Source organism: Chenopodium quinoa, unplaced genomic scaffold, assembly GCF_001683475.1.
Source record: "Chenopodium quinoa cultivar QQ74 unplaced genomic scaffold, ASM168347v1, whole genome shotgun sequence".
NCBI classification, from domain to species: Eukaryota; Viridiplantae; Streptophyta; class Magnoliopsida; order Caryophyllales; family Amaranthaceae; genus Chenopodium; species Chenopodium quinoa.
The window spans coordinates 39,494-55,930 of NW_018745438.1; the positions used below are offsets into that span (position 1 = coordinate 39,494).

General features: G+C 37.5%; 1 protein-coding gene across 1 annotated transcript; it reads right to left on the minus strand.

Annotated features, from left to right (window-relative positions):
• Nucleotides 1-502: 502 nt before the first annotated feature.
• Nucleotides 503-16,379, minus strand: LOC110713530 (transcriptional repressor ILP1-like). Its single transcript, XM_021891977.1, has 7 exons — nucleotides 16,246-16,379; nucleotides 14,896-16,053; nucleotides 13,101-13,268; nucleotides 6,437-7,113; nucleotides 5,975-6,257; nucleotides 5,592-5,881; nucleotides 503-933 (listed from the first exon to the last, which is right to left on the minus strand). Exons 2-7 carry the CDS (start codon nucleotides 15,991-15,993, stop codon nucleotides 741-743), a joined length of 2,709 nt encoding a protein of 902 aa, XP_021747669.1. The 5' UTR covers nucleotides 15,994-16,053; nucleotides 16,246-16,379; the 3' UTR covers nucleotides 503-740.
• Between the last annotated feature and the right edge of the window lie 58 nt (nucleotides 16,380-16,437).

The window sequence follows — 16,437 nt, forward strand, 5'->3', positions numbered from 1 at the left end:
ACATATTACATACATAAATTTTGGTAATCATAGCCGTAACACTAATTCTAATATTCCTAACCCGAAGAGGCCGCTAATTCGGGATTATAACAGCAATAATATCAAAGCATTGAATAATATAGAATGAAACAGAAATCAAAGATGAGAGAAACCATTACCATGCTCCACAATGCAGTCCACAATCAGTCCAAAAATCAAAGTGACAGTAACTTGCTCCCTTCTTCAGAGAACACAAATAAGCACCCTTCAAATCAAATTTACCAAAACCTAAAAATTTCAACCCAGACTCAAACGTACACTCTTTACTAATCAACTCTGCATCAAAATCAACCCTAAACCTCAACAAAATCACCCATTTTTGATGTAAAATCAGCCAAAATTAGAGCAAATCAAAGAGTAAAAAAGCAAAACCCAGTTCATTCCAATCACAAAAAAAAAAAAAAAAAAAAAAAAAAAAAAAAAAAAAAAAACAAAAAACCCAACTCAGAAAAGAAGAGCAAGAGGCAGAAGATTCCAAAATTGGACCTTTATAAGGGGAAAATTAATCATTACACTAAACTGTACTAAAGTATAAAGGGAACAAAGAGACAGTTTTGCTGCAACTTTTTATGGCTTCTAATGACAAATTAAATATGATTTACAAAGGATAATAATTGTAGCACCAAGGAAAGGGACCCTTAAAGCTGAGAAATAAAAAACTTGAACATGCGTATTAAAGCCCTAGATAACTAAAGACAAGATTACAGAGCTTCTTTGAGATGAAAAGTTCTTAAAATTGCTCTGGCCTTATCATACTCATTCAGATCAACAAGCATCTTCTTCAGACGCCGGGCAAGGACACCAGATTCACTCTCCGGCAGTCCTGATGCATGCTTCTTCTCCAAAGTCTTCCCAAGCTTCAGCACAAAATCAACCAGCGGCAGCAACTTGTGACTGCATGACAATCATAATATATGAAAATATAAGTTTTCTGAAACCAAACAAAAAGATGACTGTACAAAGTTCTTTAACGCACAAAGAGTATCACAGCATTTGATTGCATGGAACCAAAACAACTTACAAGCATGTTGAATATTAATTTAAGAGGAAAGGAAATGGAAACAAATTATGGCTTATTAGCTTGAGGAAAACAGAGGGTAATGTTAACTGTTGCCAAGGGGGCTGGGAAGGGTAATAAATTGAACCCCTCAAACCAAACATGTAATGAAAATGGTCATTGATTCTATATTTCCAACACTTACTACTACCTCTGTAACATATTATGTGCGATTTTGGAATTTTTTATATCACAAATAATACCTAAAAGTTGCACATAATATGTAACGGGAGTAGTATATGCTTAGGAAATGGTTACCTTCGGGAAATAGTGTGGTAAAAAATTATACCAAGGAGATGGTTCTAAATGACTAATAACTACCCCTAAAGTCCTTTCTATGGTTCTTTCCACACTAATCAACCCAAAGGATTTCTGTCCAACAGATCCTGCCGCACTCAAACAGCTCATTGTGTACTGACTGTCACTTCCACTCTCATCACATCGCTTTCTCATCCCCTCAAGCCCCCACTAGAAAACCACCTTTTATAGCAATAACCTACATATAAAAACCCAATGAGGATAGGTAAACAAAACCTGAGCAGATTTATGACTCATAGAATAGCAGACAAAGCACCCAGAAACGAAAAGAGAAAGAAAAGCAACTAGCATACATTCGAGGACTAATGAGCCTTGGAGAGAATAAATTTCTCCAGATCCAATGTTTCATGCAATTGATGAAGGCAACTAAGGTTATAAGCGGTTCTAGTGTGTTAGACTGTTAGGTGCCATCTATATATAACATGGGTATCAAGTTCTAGGTCACAACTGTCTAATGCATCATCTGCATGAATCATTTAAATGTCGAACAAGTTGCAACATTGCTTTCAAAATTAATCTCACAAATGGTTGACAAGGGAATGCCCTAGCTTAAAAGTTAATTTAGAAATAAAAATACATATTCAATATGCCTAATCTATATTCAAGATGGCTAGGTTTCGCAGTTTTAATGTGGGCAATAATTCCAAGCAACTTAGGAGTCCATGTATAATTCATTATCACATAATATAATTCCTTAGCCCCTTGGGCCTTGGCACACAAGTTTAGGAAGAGATAAGATTGGTAAGCAGAGTATTTAATATAATAAAATAACAACTTACAAGACCATTAAGAGAGTGGAATTTTTTTTTTTTTTTTTTTTTTTTTTTTTTGAGAGGAACCAATAAGAGAGTAGATTGAGACTTTTCAGTTATTTGTATAAAATGGTATGCTAATTTTCTCTTTATGCTTCCTTAAACAATGAGTCCAACATGCTATAGATTAATTATTTTGTAACGGATGAAGCATAATAGGAGAGAATATGAGCTTGTAAAAAGGCCGCAACCGGAAAAGAATAGTACCTCCTCCGTTTGTTTTTAATTGACAACGGTTTATTTTGGCTCCATATTAATTAAGTGCATCAAAGGATGGTGAAAGACAATAATACCCCTTTGCCAAATGTCTGAGAGCCACACCACCCCCGTTTGACTGCCACTGTCACTTACATCACCATAAAACTATAACCGATTCATATACAACGTAAATTTGGTGGGGAAAAAAATCAACTCTAGAAACTACTAGGACCTAGTATTATACAAACAAAAACAAAAAAAGATCTAAAATTACTAGTTCAAAAATAAAAAAATGAAGAATTCCAGTATTCCACGCCATATCTGCAAGTGCCCCATACCATCATCCCCAAGGATTGAAACAAAGAAAAGAAGGGAGAGAGAAAAATCACAACCTCCACGGACCACCGTCATGAGTATTTTTCACAAAATCAATGGCATGTAAGTAAAAAATTTGTCCATATGAAAAACCTCCTGCCACCATGGTTCGACTGTGATAAATGTCGTTGGGTAGGGCTGCGTTGAGGGTTGAGAAAAGAGGGAGACAGGGGAAGCATGGGGATGGTGGAAATGCCAATGATTAGGAGTGAGGGAGTTGAGGAGGAAGTAGTGGTTAATCGAAAATGACGATGAAAATGTTTCAATTGAAGAGTGGGGAGTACAAAAGTTAGAAAATGAATTTGATGTGGGAGGGGTGGGGTGGAGTTGTTTAAGGGAAATTCTCTGTTTCTCATATTGGAAACGAAATTTGTTTCTCATGGGGGCATTTTCGTGAATAAATCAACAATTTTTTCATTATTGTGGGCTTCACAATTGAATAAAGTTGAATAAACTTATTGGTTTATTTATGAAAATGCCATGTGAGAAACAAATTTTGTTTCTTACTATGAGAAACTTGAGCATCACTGTTGTTTAAGTAAGGGTAATATAGGAATTTAACATCACAAAACTTACCAAAAAGATAAACGTGTCAACTAAAAACATATATCCCATACAGGAATATGTGTCAATAAAAAAACGGAGGAAATAATTAACAAAAATAAATAAAAATTAGACATTTTGCCAAGATGTTCTATGTTTTACACATGAAGCTGTAGTGCTGTACAAAGACACTTTGTTGTGCTAGGCGCCTTAACATTCAATAGATTCATTTTACTAAGTGAGTGAAGCCTTATTAAGCAAACATGACCCCTTTACTTATGGTCAATTTCATTAGATCATGGGTATAAAAGGTTGGATTATTAGAAAATAAATTAAAAATAAAAAAATAAAAAAATAAAAAAAAAAAGGAAAAATAGTAAAAAGTAATACAACATTTGACCAGTTCTTTTTTAATAATACAACCTTTTAATTATTTTCTAATAATACAACCTTTGAGGGGTGTTCATTTTTAATAGGCAAAAACTGGATGGTAACCTCTTTTTACAAGTTAATGAGACACGTGTTGTTTTATTATTTGTTGAACTTGATTTTGTTTTTTTTAACTTCTCTGCTCCTCCTTCCCCATATCAATGGCAATCAACCACCACCACCCCGAGATTCTAACCCTTGCAACCACCACGAAAACCACCAAAGCACCCCTTAACTCACCCAATTTCCGCTTACACCGCTCCCTACCAGGAACCTCCCCTAAGCAACACAAAATCAACCCCCTTCCATTCCTAACCACCACGAAACACACCCTAATCCCTGCTGCCACCACAAAACCCATCGAAACACCAAGAAACTGACCCCTTTCCTTTCCCAAACACAGATAATCCCCACACCGAGCAGCACCAAATCAAATTGGGGCTTAATTAGCTGCCATAGGTTCTTCGAATTGAGGCGAAATCGGTAGAGATTGGGGCTGCCTGAGGTGCGCATATGTCGTCAGGTTGCTGCGGTTTGGATTGCAGTGGTTGGGCGGTTTTTGGTGCGGTTGTGATTGGTGGTTGCTGCTCTAATTGCGGGCTTGTGAATTGGAGATGGCTGGTGGTTGTTGGTGGTAGCGTGAGGTGATTGAGCAGGATACGGCTCAGTGTGTGCGGGCTGTGAGGTAGAGAAGCAGAGCTAGGCTGCGGTGGCGTGGTTGCTGCAGCGGTGAGGGTGGTTGTGATGTGCGAATTGGTGACGATGGTGGTCTAGGTTACTGCAATGTGAGGCCGTTGGTTCGACGGGGGAAGGGGATGTCGTGGTGGTTTTTGGGATTAAAAGGGGTTTATTTTTTGTTTTCTTTTTTTAAAAAAAAATATAAAATTAATCATTAAAAAATCAAATTTAAAATTTATCCAATTATTTGACGACACGTGTCATGGGTAACCGGTTTAGTAGGTTATAAGTTTTTTGTCTTGTTTAAAATTGACACCCCCCAAAGGTTGTAATATTAATCGGAAGGTTATATTATTAAAAAAGAACCGGCCAAAGGTTGTATTATTTTTTGCAATTTTTCCAATTAAAAATTGGATAATTATCAACGAACCAACAAAAAGTTGGATTATTAGAATAAATTTTTACTATGAAATAATCCTAGTTTATGATTATTCAAGAATATTCCCAAGCTTAAGGAGGAACATCTTAAAATAAAAACAAATGTTATCATCCAACACTCCCTCCATTATACAATAATCGCAATACTAGGCATTGCATTAAACTTTAGGAAAAATATAGGTAGGGACCAAAGGAGGAATTTTATAATTTAGTGGGATATATTTAATTGTTAGGACAGATAATTATAAAAAAATAGTGTATGTGGGGTTGTTAGGAAAGAAAAATATGTGCAAGTGGGGTTTGCGGGAGAGAGATAATTAAATAGTTATAGGTCCACTATCCACACAATATAAGGAAGTATTACAATTATTATGAAACAAACACAAAAGGATAGTGTCGCGATTATTACGAAACAGATGGAGTATACTACACACCTATGAAGACCTACCAAAGCCATAGAAGTAATACCTAAGACTTTTATGAAAAGGACCCACCAAAACTTGGGATAAGTGTATGAAGATGAGTAAAGCTTGGGATAATTAATATCAAACAAAAAAGCACATAAAATAGGGATACTCAATCTTAAAGTAAAAGCCTACATTTCCACCTTCAAGAGATAGAAAATAGGATAGAGTAGATAAGACACTACATCCAAGCAAAGAATTTTTAAGATATTACACAAGCCTATGGCATCAGAAGATTACCTGCGTGCAGCTGTAACACTTGCACCGGACCACACCCCATTTAGTGAAGCAATTATTCTCTCGGTTCTAGTAATTGCATCATGAATATCAGGAATAAGGCTTTGAACATGCGGAAGTATTTTTCCACCCAAAAGTTCATCAAGAACAAGCTTCTCCAAAACCGGCAAAGCAAGTATATCTTTCCACATGCAGATGTTCCTCATCAATCGAATTGCCACACCAAACCGATATGCTGCAACTCTTGCAGCATTTGGCACAGCTTTCATAGCAACTGTACTCCACGTAGGAACCTATAAAACATCAGAAAAAAGTAAACATCTCATTGTACAGTAACATTCACATCGCACATTAATGCTAAAAGTTTGTGCATGTTTTTAAAGTACCACAAGATTCGCAACTGCTTCAGTTAGCCGAGTACGAACAGCAGCTATAAGTTCCTTGAGGGCTTCACTTGAGGCAGGAATGTAGTGGATGATTAAGTTGGTTGCTGAAACGACATTCTTTGACTCTCTACTACTAAGCAAATCCCAGCAGTGAGCTATGTCATGATGCAATATGGGAAGTGCCACCTTCTCCACTAATCCAGGGACTAGATCAGCATCTGCATCATCAGGACTAAAGCCACTTCCATCTTCTGGAACACCATAATCAAAGAGTAGAGAATGCCTGCAAAAACAATATAACACCTATAAGAGATGCACAAAACTACGAGACAAAACAGCTGGAGAAAATTATAAGCTTTATCAAGTGAGATATGGAGCATATGGCCCAGCATGAAAGGAAATAACATTATTTTTAACCCACCAATACCGCAATCAGCCAGAGAAAAGTGGGTACTTACATACCATCTCATGTCAAAAAAGTCAACCTCTTCATGGAGAGGGTCCCACTTTAACAGCTCTAATCTCATATATGGAGAGAAGATAGATGGAATGCTCAATGATATATAAGCATCACGATAACTATCCAAGTACAATCTCTTCCACCTTTCAAATCTTTCTTTGACTGAAGAAAGTTGAGAATATTCTTCAGCTGCGTCACTGAACACTTCTGCAGCTGTCTGAAGCAGCAAATCACGATTTGACTTATAAGCTTCACTCTCATTGTCACTCTCATCAGTGCTAGATTCACCCTCCATTGGATAGGAGTTGTCATTTCCAACATATGACATTCTCTTAATATCTAAACAAGATCTCCTACGCTGTCGAGCATCAGCCCTCCGAGCCATATCCAAACGCTTTTGCAAATTTTCATCTCTACCATATTCATCGTACTTCACCTGAAAGGTTTTTAGTTGCTTGATGGTAGCAGCTGCAGCTTGTGCTGCATTAGTGGCGGCAGCAACTGTAGCAGCATTGCCACCACCCTTCCCTAAAACTGACATAGCTGCATCAACAGCTGCTTGCACTTCTGCCATTTCCTCATCATTATCAGCAGCTCGTCTTTCAAAGATAGTCAAAGCACGTTTCTTGTGTAGTTGCTGCATATGTTCTTCAAGTTCCTCTATGTAAGGAGCTTTATGCTGAAAAGTTGCGACAAAATTAGCTAGAATACATCAAAATGGAGGATCACAAAAGTAAAAACGAACATATGTTGGTGCCAGAGAAGCAGGAAAAGGTAACTGAGAAGCAGAAGTAGGCATTCATTTGTTGAATAGAAAAATATATCTTAAAAACAAACTTCAGAAGTAACAAAAATAAGCACTGTTTTAATTAATTGGTCTTAAAATCCCAAATTACAGTTGTCCCTCAATTGGAACTGCAATTAGCAATACCCCCAAAGGAAAAATAAAAAAAACCATCCTACCATCAGATTATGGCATTATTTATTTTGCCTCGATGCACCTTGGTTGAGGCGGTAAGAGGCGCGCGCTTTCTATCGCATTTTGGACCCCACTACGCCGTCTTTCGCTAAGGCGATTTTCCCTGCGCCTCGCAGCACCTTGCGCCTCAACAGCGCGCTTTTTAAAACTAAGCATAATCTTGGTCCCAACAATGGTTAGGCTTAGTCAAACTTGCAATGGGTGTTGCATAGTAGCAAGGGGAATTGACGTGGATGTTTGGAATCTTCTAATACACTCAATTACCATAAGTCCATAATCTCTTCCCAACCAAGCAACTCCTCCTCTTCATTTCCACAATAGTAAATATAGCAACACTCCCTCCCTTCCCCGCTCCCCATACAACAAGCAAACAAACACACTATTTATATTTCTTCCTTTTTAGCGTTTTTATGGGGAACTCTCATAAATCCCTACCTTTTAAAAAGTATGAGATAACTCTTATGAATAGTGCTTTGACAATTATACCCTCTAAAATATTTATTTACTTAATTGCCCCCATTAATGTTGATTAGATCTTGTTTTTAAACTCTTAAGAATAGTGTGCGGACATTTATACCCCTAACAATATTTGTAACATGTTTTCCTACATTAGTTAATGCTACTAGCAACTAAATTTAAGATGTAGGGCCAAACCGAAAAAGCTTCCCGGATATTGCTAGCTATGGCGCGCACAATGCACCCTAGTTAACTCTTAAAAACACAAAAAAGTATGACCAACAACACAAACTCTCTCCAATTAAACAACCAACTTATTCTTATTCCATGTCAATACATAACAAGTCATGCAGATATATTCAGTGGTAAAATGTTGTAGAGAAAGATAGACCCGTTCACCAAATTAGACAGAAACATGCAGCAGCTAATGTTTCAAAGATACTTTTTCATTAACAATAATTGCAATTTCTTCCTTAAGGAGGAATAATTTGTAAGCCACCTCCTCTTCAGCACTCATATTAAGACTTGGTGGTTATCTTAAACAAGATCCACTCGTCAAGATCTCAGGTTCCAACTTATGACATTTTGGAGTAGCTGAAATCTAAAATTAATTTCTTGAGAGTCACTCGAGTTTTAGAAAAATTACTCAATGATATGGGTGACACCACCTTTGGTGTTGTCACCAAGAGTATATAGCTCACAATCATATGTAAATGACATAATCTTAGCCACAATTTCAATTCTGTTTGATTGTTAAGGAATAAGGATAGGCCCTGTAACTACAAATCACTATTAAACAATAAGATGTGCTTTTGGTTTTCCTTTTTTAATCGCAAATTTGCAACAGTTAGGATTGTTCATCGAATTTACCAGATACAAAATATAACTCCCTCCGTCCCATTATAAAGTGTCTATTTTACTAACTGGGTGTCCCAAAATTAAGTGCCTACTTCTATTTTTGCTTCATTTATAATTACCTACATACCACCCACTTTATACCTTTTAACATAACTAACTTCCTAAATACCCTTTAAAAAATTGGCGCCCACATGTACTTTACACGTGTTTTTTAATTCCACTAGAAAACAATTTTTTTTATTTTTTATGAGTATGTCCAATGTACTTCACACATGCTTTTTATACATCATGCGCATTAAAACCCATGATATATGAGAAACGGGCACTTAATAATGGGACGCAGGGAGTACTACAGCTAAAAAAGGGCCCAAGTATTATCTTTTTCTTTGGCTTATTAAACCAGCCAAAAATTTTGATTCTTTCAGTTGTGATTTATCACCTAAAACAAACAAACAAACAAACAAAAAAGAATAATTGCTTTGAGAACCATAGTAGAACACATCAGTTGTTAGAGTAACTTGAATAAGGTGTTTGTCTGGTCCCCCATGTTCTACATTTCTAGTCAATTTAGTGCTACAAAACATCCTGATTTAGTAGTGACCTACATGAAATTTATTTAAATTAAATTTTAATACTTCATGTATAAAATAAAAACCTTAATGCACTGCCAGCCTCAAAAATCCAATCTTAATCCAAATTCATCTCTCAGTTCCTTCTATATCCACTTTATTTCTCTTTTGTATTTACTATTGGAACCCCTTTCCATAGCCTGATAACCTTTCTTCTGACGAACGTATTGTAGCATGATAGAGCAAGCTGCAAATGCTAAGCAAATAATGCCCTCATCAAAAACTGACCCCAACCGCAGAGAGCAGCCATTCATTACCCCATTTAATAATTAAAAAAAAAGGAGAGATCTGAAAGTAAAATAACCCTCTATAATTAGGCCTGACAAAACAAGATGGGATTATGTCAATTTCTACAGACATCCATGGATCTGTTTGAGTTGATAGTATAAGAGCTGAAAATCCTGACGCAAACTCAATTCGTTTTGTTAAATGGGTTGGAAAACTCTAGCCTAAACAAACCTATTTGTTTGGGGGATTCCATAGTTTAACCCTTGTATTTATGATTATCTTTTTATTCAAATCATTATATATAAACAAATCAAATGCACAAGTCTCCACCATTTTCCGAAATTACATATTAATTGCACCATTTCCTTATTTGGTATGTTTTATTTACTTTTTGCTTATGTTCACACACAAAATACCCTAACTACCCATGTTTACATGTGATAACAACCATTATTAGTCCACCTTTTCTCTCTCATTTGTTTGCATCACATGAGCATATTTGACTTTCCCCAACTTTTACTCTCTTTGTTAAATCTTGTGCCCATACTAAATGATGCGATTATTTAAAAAAAGAGGAAGTACATATTTTCTAGGTTAACATTTATTAATATAATACTTTGGGAATATATACGTATAAGGGCTAAACAAGTAAATAATTCATACATGATTTCGGACTCGAAATAACACCCTAACCTGTCACATTTATTTAACGGGGCAATTCAAGTTAGCTCAATTTATTAGATGGGTTAGAATCCAAGAGGATCAACTTTTGTCAACACTACTAACTATTGAGATTGCAAATCATTGATGCAATAGTCTTTGCCCAAACCTAGACGACACCAGATACCTCAAATATGATGAAGAGATACATATACTACCCTTTCCTTTATCATATACCTCTGTAAAAGCTGCATTTATATTAATGACTATCTTCATCAACAAAAAGCCCAAGCAATACCCTCCTAAAAGTCTGTAATAGACCAACATTAGGAAGGGTATTTTGGGAAGTCTAATGCTTTTAGGGTAGTAGTCACTTGACCTTAGTATAAATAGGGATAGTATATGCAGTAGGATGGCATGTGAATTATGAGGAAAAATGTTGAGAGTAGTAACCTCAAGTTACTAGGAGAGTGATAACCTAAAGTTATCAAGAGAGTGATAGCCTTAAGCTATTAATCTATCCTTTTGTACCCACATTCTGCCACTATTAATCTAAATTATCAAGTTTTTAATCTCTTAATTAGTCTTTAAATCAGAAAATACTAAGTCAGTCCATAACAATTGGTACCAGAGCGGTTATTTCTGGGCCTTTCGCTGCCGGAAACAGCCACCTTCGAATACCTCAAAAAAAAAAAAAAAAAATGGTCTTTGAATCTGTTGAAAAGAGTGTAACGCAACTGATGCAGAAATGTATTTGTGATGAGTATGCACACATTTCCAGCAAGAGAGAACAGGGAATTTCGGATCTCAAGGAAGAGCGAAGAGTCCGATGCGAGCTTCAACTTCCGGAGTTCAATGGGAGAAATCTGGAAGACTGGGTCCTTCAACTTGAGGACTCCTTCCATTTTTTCCAGTTAAATGAGGAGGTGAAATTGAAGGCTGCCATCATTGGACTTGTTGGCAGAGCATTACAAGAGTTCGAACATGAAAACCGATGGCAACCATTTCGTGATTGGCAAGAATTAAAGAATTGGCTGCTTCGACATTCTTGGTTGTGGCGGCCAAATGAGGAAGGGAAAGAGGAATCTCAAACACTCTCAGAGAAGGTGGAAGAAATCACAAAAGAAATCATCAAAAACCTTCAAAAAAATCTGGGATTTTCTACCATTAATATGGAGAAAGAAGGTAGTCAAGCAGATTCGGAGGTGGTGGAGGAAGAGGTGGTGAAATCAATTCCATCATTCTTCGACCCGGAGGAAGATAATAGCAAAAATGAACAACGTGGGTGGACCGGCGACGGAGGCGACCATTGGAAGCAGCGTGAACTCAAGGTACCGGTGTTTGCGGGTGATTTCGGTGATGGTTTTAAGGGTGGAGGCCAAGGTGGATTTGCTGATGCTAGGGGTTTGGATGGAAGGGTGACCATTTTTGAAGGTGGTTTGGGTGGGATGAGGCACAGCAGTTTCGCTGACATCTACGGGGGTGGGGGGATTTTCGAGAGGGGTGGTGCTGGAGGATGTGGTTCCGGTGGTGGTCCAGGAGTTTTAGCCGGAAAAGTTGAGAGTGGTGGTAAGACCGCCGCTAGTGGTGGCCTGAAAAAAGACGAAGCTGGCTTCGGGTGTGGGTGAGGTGGTGGCCCGGGTTGTGGGGTGCGTGAACAAAGGACCGCAGGTGGTCTCGGCTGTTGGGTCGCCAGAGAAAAAGGTGGGATAGGAGGAATTTTTGAGAAGGGCGGTGCTGATTGCAGCGGGTCCGGTGGTGGTCCCGGATCGGAACCCAGCACAAAGGGTGTGATTTCTCAAATGGTTTTACCGGCGACGGGTGTTTGGCCGGAGGTGGAGCAGGAGTAAGGTTTCTAGGGGAGTGGTTTGACTGGTTACTTGGTGGGTTCTTAAAGTGTGCAGAGAAGCAGCTTTTGGCAGAAGGTTGACTGAAATTTTCTTTGGCTTGTGGAGGAAGCCAATTTTGAAAAATGTTAGTAAGGGTATTATAGTAATACACCTTGGAGATATTGCAAAGGCATTCAGCCAAGAGTCACATGCTTCCAACAAAACAGATGGCCAACGCACAGTCTTTTTCTGTGTTAAAGAAAGACAAACAAATGGGCTTAATGACTCAAGGCCTAGTTTTCTTTCTCCTATTCTCACTGCCCAACTCACCACTCCACTTTACATGCAGCCCACTCTTTCCACTCTCAAAAGTCATTCTCTTCCTTCATCAACTTTGAGAGATCATTACTTTTGCCGAGAATCGAGAGCTCATTATTATCCACCTTGAGGACAAGGTGGAAGTTTAGGGGCCGGTAATGTAATAGACCAACATTAGGAAGGGTATTTTGGGAAGTCTAATGCTTTTAGGGTAGTAGTCACTTGACCTTAGTATAAACAGGGATATTATATGCAGTAGGATGGCATGTGAATTATGAGGAAAAATGTTGAGAGTAGTAACCTCAAGTTACTAGGAGAGTGATAACCTAAAGTTATCAAGAGAGTGATAGCCTTAAGCTATTAATCTATCCTTTTGTACCCACATTCTGCCACTATTAATCTAAATTATCAAGTTTTTAATCTCTTAATTAGTCTTTAAATCAGAAAATACTAAGTCAGTCCATAACAAAGTCCTTGTTAAATGAAGCCACAATTTCAACATGAATATTGAGATTAAGATATTCATCTTAGGTAAATCTAAGATTTAATGTCACTTTAGATGCAGTGAAGTCATTCCAGTAGTAAGTTGAAACATAAAAAAATTTATTCCCATCTTACAAGATTTATTACTTCATAATTTTCATTTAATCACCAGTAACTCTTTGGGATATTAATGCAGGGAATCAGATACTATAATATATTATCCTACCTGCAAGAAGTCGCATATGACAGAAACAAAGTCACGAAGTCTTTGCACAAATACATATTTCTCTCCAGCGTCAGATGAAGACTTCTCAAGCACAGTGATATTCGTTAGTGATGCAGACAAACTTTCATCAACACGAGCCAGCGAAGTCATGGTTTTCTCATGTGTTTCCTAAAAACAAAGAAAGGGAGCAGAAATCAAGCAAAACATATGAGAACACAACAAGCCAAAGAACGAAAACTTGCAGCGTTATTATGTCCACAGGCGTAAAAGGTGTGTGGAAACAGATGCCTAACATCCCCGTAATGCAGAACAAAATTACACCAGGGTTACAGTCCTTACAAATGGCCATCATGACTTCATGTTTCATGATTCAGCAAAAATACCACCCGTTTTTTGATTTCATTAAAACTCCAACTACTTTCCATACCAGAAAGAGACAAATTCTACTTTTTAAGTAATTTCACTTAAAGCTAGAGTTACAGAAAAGATTGATATAATCATGGGTCCAAAGCAGCATAACACCACACGTTTGCTCTTTAACAAAAAAAAAAGTCCTTTTACAGCTTGATGCACATTACTGATAGTTAGCATATAACAACCAGTATTTACAGTTTTTTACAGAATAGAACATCATCAAGTTAAAAATAAGACTAGACCACAAAAACTGTAATCCAGATTAACATATATATGTAGAAGATCCCAAACTATCAGCATCTCTAGTTCCTTTTCTTTCTTTCTTTTTTTATGATATGATGAGAAGCAGTCCTATGAGAAACCGAAGGCTAAATATTGAAAATCAAATCCAAAGAGAAACCATGGGTAGTCAAACCCATAGGACTCTAGGGACAATGTGAGGAAAAAATTCTCAACTTCGAAGGTATGAGGGAGCTCTAACATACTCTCACACTTAACTGAGTAGCTCATACAAGGGTAGGGTGGACAAAGAGAAAAGGAGGTGGGGGAATAAGGAGAAAAAAAAGTAAGCACATACAAAACCTTCCATAGCTCCATCCTACACTCCTATTTGGAGTTTGTTAAACTACCCAAGCTGCAGATGCAACTATCATGAAAAAAAATGTGACAAATAATCTAAACATGTGTCGTGTGAATCACTTCTTCACATAAAATGTAAGGACAACATCTAAATTTAAAATACAATTATCTTTTCTTAAGCAGATGGAGGAAATTCTTTACCAGATAATGGATGTTTCATTCTCCACCTTGAGCCAAAGTATATTATTATCAATCAAGGTTTTCAAATAAGTTCAAAATAAAATTCATCAATTATCAGGTGGAAAAACTATGAGCACAGGTATGCCTCTTAGCTATAGGATCACAATCTATACTAAATAAAAAAATAAAAAAGATGACGAGTCTAAGATGAATACTCTCACTTTTCTAACTTCCCTAGGAGTAAAACAATAACACAAGCAAGTGTTCATTTGTGATGAGGAATGGTTGGGGTTATGGTCATAATTGTCATATTATATTACATGTATATATGAGCACATATTCATAACAACAATGTAAAAAGAAAGAAAATATATTGTCCGTGTAATACTTCTTTTGTTCCATTTACTTGCTCCATTCTTTTTGGGTGTCCTGATTTACTTGCCCTATTCCTCTTTAGCAAATACAAGTTCTCTACTTTTTACCTTGAGTTGGGTCTCAGATAGTCATCCGCCCACATTTTTCTCTCTACATCTCCACCCCTGACTACAATCTAGAATTTCCACAATACCTAAACAAGTTTCTTGAAAAAAAAAAAGATAATATAGGGAAAAATTACACATACCTTAAGTCTCTTCAAGTTATCTTGAAAAGCTTGTTTGGCAATTTTAGCCTGCTGAGATATGGACATTGTTCCAGCACCCTGTACACCACCAATTGCCCCTCCAATGCTGGGTATCCCAGCAGGAATACTGGCAACAGATGAATGAGAAATTGGTGATGCGTACATGTAACTTTGAGGTTGAATAGATGATGCATTTCTGCTAACTTCGGTAGGTCCTTCTTCCATTCTCTTTCCCAGACCTTTCCTAAACTGCTCCTCTTCCCATTTTCTCTCTTCCTCATCGTCGTCATCATCTTCCAGACTACTCTGTCCAGCACGATCTGGTCTTTCATCTACATCCTCGAATACACCCTTTCTAGGACCATCTATCTTCTCACCAAACATTGCAATTCGAGTTTGAAATTCTGGTTCCTCGTCACTTAACCCCTCAGCAGCTCCATGATTGCTTCCAGAATCCAATGATATATAATCTGGTGCTGCAGCCCGTGATTGACGAAGCTTCTCCCTCTTTGCCCGTATAGCATTAATTGTTGCTTGATCTAGGATATCCATATCCTTCTCCCTCGTCTCTTCTTTTCTTGAAGGTTTGTCTTCATTGAACTCATCACCAGCACTCCCAGTTTCTAGAACTGGTTTGACAAGACCCTTGAGAACAATTACAGGCTCTGAGGAAGAAGTAGGTTTCGTGTCTGATGCTGCCGGTCTCGACCTAGAGCTAGCAAGGGTTTTGGTATTCTTTTGCAGCTCAAGGAGGGCTTCTTTTGTATATTGGCCAGCTTGAGGTTGGACATTGGAGGGAAGTGAAGTCGAGGAAGACCCGCGACGATCCTTGACAGACGTAATATGATGAGAGGAACTGGACTTGGAAAGACGGGATGAGGAAGATTTTTGCGGCCGAGAAAATGGGGTCTCATTTTCTTCATCTTCAGCAAAACTAAGAAGCTTTTGGTGGCTTTTCTTCGGTTTGTTATTAGAAGCTGCAGCTTTGTTCAAAGATGGTTTTGTGGGAGTTTTAGATGGATCCCCACTACCGTTAGTTTCATTATCTTCATTGTCATCACCTACTCGACGACGAAAATTTTTCGATCTAGAGCTCATTGATATCACTCCCAAAACCCCCTCAACAATCCCCAATCTAATCTAAATGTCAAGGTTTACCTGTTACAATTAAGGCAGGGCATAATTTTAGGGATATTTGATTCAACAATCTCATAATTTTGGTTATGATATTTCATAATCTAAGAATTTACGAACCCTAAACTTAGAGCACTGATAATTAAATTAGATAAGATCAAATATAAACCCTAGATTGTGAAATTGATATGATGATAACAACAACAAACAACTCACCTTAGCAGCTGCTTCAATGGGGGATACAACAACGGAGAACGCTTCCAATGGAGAACGTTGAGTGCGCTTCAATGAAATAACTCAGTGAGGTAGGAAATAGGGATGGAGGCCTTTAAAAACGAGCGCTGCCCAGTTAATATGCGATATTGACAATCAGCGTCAATATAGTGGCAAAAACGCAAATATAACAAC